The sequence below is a fragment of the Pyxicephalus adspersus genome, chromosome 3 (genome assembly GCF_032062135.1).
Source record: "Pyxicephalus adspersus chromosome 3, UCB_Pads_2.0, whole genome shotgun sequence".
NCBI classification, from domain to species: Eukaryota; Metazoa; Chordata; class Amphibia; order Anura; family Pyxicephalidae; genus Pyxicephalus; species Pyxicephalus adspersus.
Window position 1 is genome coordinate 147,737,902 of NC_092860.1, and position 8,773 is coordinate 147,746,674.

At 37.4% G+C, this 8,773-nt stretch overlaps 1 protein-coding gene across 1 annotated transcript; it reads right to left on the bottom strand.

Annotated features, from left to right (window-relative positions):
• Positions 1-2,271: 2,271 nt before the first annotated feature.
• Positions 2,272-8,262, bottom strand: LOC140327841 (vasotocin-neurophysin VT). The gene is made up of 3 exons (XM_072407154.1): positions 8,060-8,262; positions 4,043-4,244; positions 2,272-2,570 (listed from the first exon to the last, which is right to left on the bottom strand). Exons 1-3 carry the CDS (start codon positions 8,201-8,203, stop codon positions 2,410-2,412), a joined length of 507 nt encoding a protein of 168 aa, XP_072263255.1. The 5' UTR covers positions 8,204-8,262; the 3' UTR covers positions 2,272-2,409.
• Positions 8,263-8,773: the final 511 nt, after the last annotated feature.

An 8,773-nucleotide genomic window follows, 5' to 3' on the forward strand; every position in this document is an offset into this window, starting at 1 on the left:
CAGTGTCTGGGAGGGGCTGCATGTGCAACAGAGATAGAAAAGGTGAAGCCTAGTCATGGAGGGTAATGTGAGTTTTCTTTGTTTTTTTATTATATGTTTTTATATTCATATTTTATTATTATTATTAATATTAATATTATTGTTAATAATATTAATATTTTTATATTATATTTTAATATATTTATGATTATTATGTTTTTTACATCACATAATGTAATTAGACTTTTGGTATGTGTTTAGACATAAAGCCTTTAGTTGGACTTTAATCCATCTTTTATGTTAGTCACTGCAAATAAAGTCATCAGGATTTTCTCAGGTCTTCTGTGGAACTGCAGCTTCTTTTCACATGATTTAGTGCAACCGAGTTTTAATTTGCAAGATCTAATATCTATTATAGAGGATGTCATGGGTCTTCAGTGAGTTTTCTGCAATCTTAAAATACAGTTGGCTAGGGCAGACACCTCAAGCCACTGAAAAAACATATATGTCTCCAAATATTTTGAGCTGGTCTCCCAGGTTTTGAATAAATCTTCCATAGTTTCTCTGTAATGCATTAACTACATTGTTTTTGGACTACCTCCTAAATCATATATGTAATATTAGGTAATATAGGATTTAAGTCTATTTATAAAGCAGTGAATCTGACATTCCTATTTGGAGAATTTTCCACTGCCACTGGAAAATTCTCCACTAAACAATGTTTGGGGAATATCAGTTTGACTCATATGACCACATGTAATAGTCATGTCGCTGGTTTGGGTCCCAACTGATTGGTTAAAATTTAAGTCTAGGTCAAAAGATTTGTCATTGTGCTGTTTTCCTGTTGCCTCTTGCCAAAAAGGGTTTGCCCTTATGCCGGCCAGGATACCTCATTATGTCTTTATTATTCATTTTAATCTGTATAATTTTTATAGGTAGTATCGCTTTTCATGTTAATGGAACGAAGAGGAATAACTAAAGTCATAGCAGTCCTACACTCCTGATATGAGGTCCAAGGGTTGGAAATTAGTAGGAAAAGGGGAGCCCTACTAAAGGGCTGGCCCTTAATGCGTTGGGCTCATACTGTTGTTAGTAACCAATCTCCTTTGCAACTCCCCCTATGTGTGTGTAGGTTTGTTGATTTCTTATCATCCTAGCTTGAACTTCAATATTGACCGAGTATGCTGGGGTGATAAAAGGGTTGGGAGGACTTAAAATGTGCACCAAAGACCCAATATTTTAAACTTTGTCATATATAGGTTAATGTTAAAAAATGCTGGTGAGCTACTGATGAACTTTAGACTATAGTAGCATACTGAATGTTTTTACAGCTTTCCTACCGCCCTGCATTATTTAGACCAGAATTTCTCAATCAGAGTTCATCCAGAGGTTTCTATTGATTCTTTGAGCCTTAAGCAGTTTAAGTCAGTTTAAGTGATACCAATGATCTTTTTGGTTATCTAAAAGGATGATATTTTTAACAGGCCACCAAAGCAAGAGCCATTCTCCCTACTGACCACCATGCTTATATACTGTTGGCTGTGGATATTGTAATTATAGCAGGGATTCCCTGAAGACCTGAAAGTTATTTCAAGGGTTTGCCAATGTCAAAAAGGTCAATGAAGGCTGATTTAGACATAATTTATGTTTGGGTTAAATATACGGCTGTCCCAATTGATATTTTTTACAAAATAGGACACTGAGGTCCCACTAAATTTTTTTTTATGGGGCCCCACACTCCTGACCAAAGGCATTTGACTGGCACTTGTCTAAAACACATTTGTCTTTCAAATGGACCTTGCCAGGCTAGAGATATAGGCTTACATTCTCATCCCTGCACTACTCAGGGAAAAATGTACTTGAAGATGTATACAAGTCAAGATTTCACTGGCCAGGCAAATCATTGACTTACTGGGTTAGTTGAACAAGGATAACAATATGCTATACTGAAGGATACAGCATTAGATATTTATTCTGTAAGGTTTAGATGAGACTGTAATTCCCTAATTCCTAAATGTCACCAAACACATTACAATCTAACTCATTATTTCTCAACCAGGGTTCTTCAAGAGGTTACTGGGGGTTCCTTGAGTATTGATCAGTTTGTGCCTCTCCAATGGTCATTTTGGCTATCTGTAAGGGTGACGTTCTTCCCAATGCATATCTATGTAGGAGGCAGTCTTCGCACTGATCACCATGCTAATATACTATGAGCTGCAAATAGTGGATGGATATGTCTCATGGGCAACTCACGGGTCATCCAATTATACTCAATAACTCACAACACCAAACAACAGTGCAATAAAAGACTTTATTGGCTCTATATACAACAAGCTGTCAGCCATTTTTTGTCAATACATTCATCATAAATAAAGGGCAGACCGTAGATATATTAAGCACAAAGTGAGGTAACGGGAGGCAGCACTGGGCTTAGTAGTGTTTCGTCTGCTGCTGTTGCCTATTTGCCATGTGCATTAGTCTCAGGAGGAGGTCGCTGGCTGATCCGTCCATCTGGGTCATGTTGTGATCCGGAGAACCTCGTTGCCTCTCGCTGTCTTCATCCAGGCAGCTGGAATCCATTGTGCAACTGTCTGCAGAGTTACAAAAAGTAATGTTAGAGTGGTGGGTAAAGTGGGAAAACTAAAAATGACAGTAGATTCAAAGGTCTGCATTACAAAGAAATGGTTTACGGATGTTGCCTCAAGGGTAGGACTGGAAAGAGCAGACATCTAATGCCCATTTTGGATCAGTGCTAATAAGGTACAGTTTATTGGGGTGGGCCCTTTAATAAAGACAAATCGACATTTATATAAGGATCAAAATGGGACTTACAGTAAGTGTCTCTTGCTGGGTATTATATAGTTACAATGGAGGCCTCTAGCTTCCATGTTGTCTAATAGAAGTCTTGACCGTTAAAGAGGTCCTAGCAAGAAACATCTAGTAACCTACCAGAAACTTTTCTTCTTCTTTAAATCAGAATAAAATTAAAAAGATTCATAGAAGGACAGTATGACTGGTAATCCTAATGCAAGAATGGGTATCCAGAATCGCCACCCTATGGGTTTCCCCAGCATCACCAGCATTAGATGGGTTCTAGCATTACCAACAGATGTATTCCTGGCTCACTGGTTACGTGTTATGGCATCACTAACTGGTGTGTTTCAGCATCACCAACACCCACAGTGTGCCCCAGGGTCAAAAGCAAGAATGTTCCAGAACCACCAGCAAATGTGTCCTAGAATCACCATCAAGTGTGTCCAAGCTTTACCAGCAGCAAGTATGTTCCAGAGTCACCAGCATGAGGTATATTCTAGCACAATGAGTTTTAAAGTTTGACAGATGGGCCCGGCCAGTATCAGATGGATGGAGAGTGTTCGTATGTGTAAAAGCCATTACCTAAATATAAAAGAAAACTCTCATTCAAATTACATTCAGTTTTAGTAGGAAGAGTGTCGTTGGTCACCCTTTTTTGCCAGTGGAAAATTTTGTACCGTTAATTCATAGGCTAGATTTAATAGCCCAACAACCCGTAGTTTACCAATGCCTAGTCTAGCATCACCAGAAGAAGTTTTCCCCGTTTACCTGCAGGTGTGTATTACAACATTACCTGTAGGTATGTTCCAACATCAACACCAGGTGTATGGTATCAATAAGAGCAGAAAGTATGATCCAGAATCACCAGAAGGTGTTGGGTGTAGTATAGCAATACTTGAGTGGTAATTTCACCTATGATCAGGTAGACTTTTCCCTTTGTTTACGTTCCAAGATTCCAACTCTGACTGCAACTTAACTAAATTATTTTCTAATTTTAATTTACGGTATGAAGAAGCTATTCTAGCTATTCTAGAAGCTAAGCTATCTTGGCTATTATAATAATAATTATAAAAAAAGAAGGAATGGAGCCATATGGGTCAAAATTCTATCATGACCTGTACAAAAGGACAATCACTGAATTAGGCTGCACATTTTTTTTAATGTTTATGTGTAGTGAGGTACATCTGCCATTTTTTTTTTTGCTGTCTAGATACCTATTGTGAAGATAGCGGAAGATTAATTCACTTACCATCATTGCAGCATACTCCTGGAGCAGCACATCGGCCTCCGGTGCTGCAAGGTTTTCCACCAGCCTCACATGGGGAGGGTAAGTAGTTCTCTTCCACACAGCGCAGTGTCTCTGGGGTTCCAATGTAACATCCCAAATCTTCACCGCAACAGATGTTTGGTCCAAAGCAATTACCTCTGTTTCCTGGACCGCATGGTATACACTGCAAGAAAACTCAACCATCAATGGAGCTGCTAAAACATCCATTTTTCACCTAATTCTCTAAGGAAAGTGATATCTGAGTGAAATGGGAATATTTAGTGATTTCAAATGGGTACACACAATGGACACATGGCATATCCAGTTGTGATTTTTGGACATTGCCTAAATCCATAGCATAGGATGTTTTGTAGTCCACAAAAAGCTGGCATGATTGGGGATCATTTATTAAGGTGAATTATCATTCCGCAAGGGACAATTCATTTTTTTTAGTGGATGCGGTAAAATTTCTCCCGGAAAAGAATACCCAATTTAATGTACAGCTCTGTGTAATATGTTGGAGCTATATAAATACTGTTTATTATTATTCATATTAATAATAATAATATTAATCACATGCAAAGAAATCTAAATTAACACATTTTTCTTGCACATAATTGAATGCTTTATCGCATTTCCTAATCACAGGGATCATTCACCTTGCTATGTAAACAACCGAATCTCCTTAAATTACCATCAATGCAATGGATAGCAGTTGGCAAAGGTAGAGAGCATGAGAAGTTATCAGCTCACAAAATTTCTGGCACCATCAAAAGCTTTTTGCACAAGTAAAAAAAAGAATTATAATAATAAAAGATATTCTGTGGAATATTATAAGACCAAATGGGGGCAAATAAGATTGTTGGGTTTACATGGAAGCAGATTGTCACATATCACACACATACATATTTATAAACAACTTATATCCCCTTTTATACCTTTTATACTTTTATACCCTTTATATTTGTTATATATTACCCACATGTTCTTGCTTTAGTAATTCACAAAGTATTTTGGGCTACATCGAGATGAAGGCACCACAGCTGCCATGGCTAGCTACCTCCCCCACCCTACTCCTTGGTACATAGTGATAAAACTCAAGTGTCCAGGAATGGTGATGAGGGCGTATCGACATGCATACATGAGTGTTTACCTAAATTCTCCAGTAAGTATTCCTTTTTTTATCGGATCATCCACCATTATATAGAACATTCCTAATCACATTGCAGCTGTTAGCAAGCATTTGCTTATGCAAAGTTTGAAAGCTTACTTGTTCAAGTCTATGGAAGAGGTTGAGCAACTTTAGGCGCTGAATGGAGCTTCTGGATAACCACACTGGAAATTTACTGCCTGCAAACGCCTGCAATGCTCCTATTCATTTATTGATACTCAGGAGTGGTTCAGTACTGGTAAAAATGGTGAACACCGATCCACCAATACATAGAATGTACAATATTGTTATTAATCACATATTCTCTGTTGTGCCAGCTGTCATCACCAATGATAACAAGTCACTTTTATAAGGTGGTGAAACGGTATATATTAGGCATTTAAGAAGGGACACCAATGGAAGGCATGCATTATATTTTAATTGCTGCAGAACATAAAAAATATGTTTTAATATAAGTTAACAATCCATTTTTTACTACAACAGGAACACTTCTGTGTCAGATCATTGCTATTCATTTGACAGTGATCACAAGCTCAGATTCAATATATTTGGCTTTGGTCACATTTGTCGTGAACATGACTGCAGAAATTGATCTTTCCCAAGGAATGCTAGACAGAAGCCCAGGAGCCGGGGCTGCCCAGCTGTGACCTTTATACTTATGCAGTAACCCAAAATATCCCCCCTGGTTAAAGTGGTTCACCTGCCTGTCACTTCACAAGGTAGAATGACCAGTGCTACCAATGCAAATGGGATGGCTCCAAAAATCCCCAATAAAGATGATTAATAGAAAAGCATTTTTTATCTTTCCGATTCCAAATACAAAATATTGCAAAGCATATGACTAGCACTAGCATTTTATAGATTAATAAATAAACAGCTGCATCAAATATGTTAAAACAAAAACAGGCAGCCTACAGCTAAAAAGTAACGGCATGCAACCCATGGCTGGGATTTGTAGTTAGGACTTCCTTTCAACCTTCAGCTGTGCAACCCATTACTAGGTTTACATAGAGGGATTGCCATTCTAATAAAGAATGGATATTTATGTCTTTCCAGGTGTTGTAAGCCATCAGTACTAGCATGCTGGCACCTGCAGTTCCTTGGCCATTAGGTTGTTCAACAATATCTTTTCATTTTCCAAATGTCCAGCCAGCTGAGAGCCACAGTTCACAAACAAGGCTGAACTTATTTTTTTAATATTGTTCTTATGAGTTCTGTGATTGTTGAGCAACTTTAGGATTAGAAACTATGATAGGACTACAGATTCAAGAATACTGGGACATGGAGATCCTAGCTGCTTTAAAACTGCAGGTCCCTTTAAAATCCATGTATGGAACAACTAGTTTTACCTTGCTGGGACTTATAAATCTGCAACTGGTAGGAATTCTTTAGCTGTAAGGAATCTGCAAATCACATCTGAGTATCATATTTTCTCCAGCTGTAGTTGAACTACAAAATTAATTCTGCCGAAAAGAATTCTACAACCACTAGACATCATCTGGTCTTGAAAAACTACAAATCTCTATTCTCTTGTCTACAAATCTTTTTTTGGGACTTAGAGATCTACAGATGCAAGATACATGTTGTTCTTTAGCTGAATCAGATGTAGTCTTTGTGAGACTTACAGTTCTACAGCTTCTAGGTGACAGTGAGGGAACTTACAAATTTGTCTTTTATGGAGTTATTATTTTACAAGGGTTCTCAAGCAGTGGTGAAATTAAACATGTAAATGTTCTGAAATGTATAGTTCTACAACTGACAGGCAATATTTAGTTCTTGATGGCAATGGAATGAAAAATCTCTTCTTTCCAAACCTTTTTACAACTGCCAGACATCAGGTACTTATCCAACTAGTAATATCATATTTCTGCTATTTTATAACTTCAAGGCATGATGTAAATTTTCAGCTAAGGGGGACCTATGAATTTCATCTTTCTGGGACTTAAAGCTCTATACCTGCTATGTGTCATATTGTTCTCTAGGCTTGGTGGAGCAACACATTTCATCTTTATATTATTACAAATGCTAGATATCATGTAGTTTCTTAGCTGCAGCAAAACTAGAAAACTCTTCTTGTGGTTCTCCAACTGATTCAGTACTACAAATATAAACTTTTTGGGACCTTTTGTTCTACAATTGCTAGATGTCATAGGTAGTTCTCCAGTTCGGGTAAAAGTAGAAAACTAATCTTTCTTGGATTTTTAGTTCAACAACAAGACATCACAAGGTACTCCTAGTGACGGAGAACTTTAAGACTTTCAGGGACTTCTAGTTCTACAACTACTAGGTGTCATATGTTTCTCCTTTGGTAGAATCAGAAATCTGATTTTTATTGGACTGCTATGTATCATATGGTTCCTCAGTTATAGGAGAACTACAAGACTCATCCTTATGAAATCTATAAATCTATAACTGCTAGACCACACATAATTCTTCAAGTGAGACGAAACAATTCTTTTATAGATCTACAACTGCTAAGCATCATGTAGGTCATTCGCTGTAATAGAACTAGACAACTCATCTTTCTAGGACTTGTAGTTCTACCAATGCTAGACCTCACATGGTTCAGAACTACAACTCTCATCTTTCTACAGCTGCTTCATGTGATTCTTCAACTACCAGATTAATCTTGTGTATCATTCTACAACTACTAGGTAACCTAGTTCTCCGGTTAAGGCAAAACTACAAATTCCATCATTCTGGGTTTTATAGTTCTACAACCTTAAGGCGTTATCTGTAGTGGAACTACTAGACCTAGCATGCCTTCCATTAGCAGAAACAGAAAAATGTCAAAGGAATAAAGAAGTTAGAAAAGTATGATACTGCACCTGTCGCACTTCTGTGTCTGGGTAGGATCTTTTGCCTCCTCTGGGGCAGTTCTGGATGTAGCAGGCTGAGGATAAGGCCAGGAGGCAGAGGAAGCAAGCAGGAATAGAGATGTCAGGCATACTGACAGTGTGGAGGTGCAGCATGCGATTTGTAGGAAGAGAGACACTGCTTGTGCAAAGCTGAGGCTGGATGTACTGCTTCCTCCACCTGCCTCAGCTCCCTATTTATACCCCATTCTTTTATTCCCAATGTCGACGTAATTGTTTGTGTCCTATTGTTGTGCAGCCTGTATTTAGCATCCAAACAATGAGTGACAAGCAATTAACAGAGTCAGGCAAGTCATTCATCTTCGTCATTAGCAGACCTCAGTAACTGATCAAACCTCAGTACTACTATATTCTAATTGTCCTAATAAAAAAAAAAGTGCACTGCAGCTATGTACATCAATGGGCAATAATCTTATATAATCATTCTGCATATACTCCATGCATACAGGAAAAATGCACATATATATTTTTTGGAGCTAAATAACAAAATGTTTAATGCTTGTTATTAATATTATTGTATTTTCAAACACACAAATATTATATGTATGGGAATTAGAAATTATATTCTGATATAAACTCTTGCATATATAAAATTGTTATAGGTGCTTTAACTTTTTAGGAAAACCCCATATGTATCATTATCACATAATAATATAAATTAACTTA

Bases quoted from the DNA above. Each gene is read 5' to 3' on its own strand.
- LOC140327841 (XM_072407154.1), bottom strand. From the start codon at position 8,203: ATGCTGCACCTCCACACTGTCAGTATGCCTGACATCTCTATTCCTGCT. The intron at 4,245-8,059 runs GTGCAGTATCAT...GTTTTCTTGCAG, and splicing joins CAGACACAGAAGTGCGACAG to TGTATACCATGCGGTCCAGG. The intron at 2,571-4,042 runs GTAAGTGAATTA...GTAACTCTGCAG, and splicing joins AGGAGTATGCTGCAATGATG to ACAGTTGCACAATGGATTCC.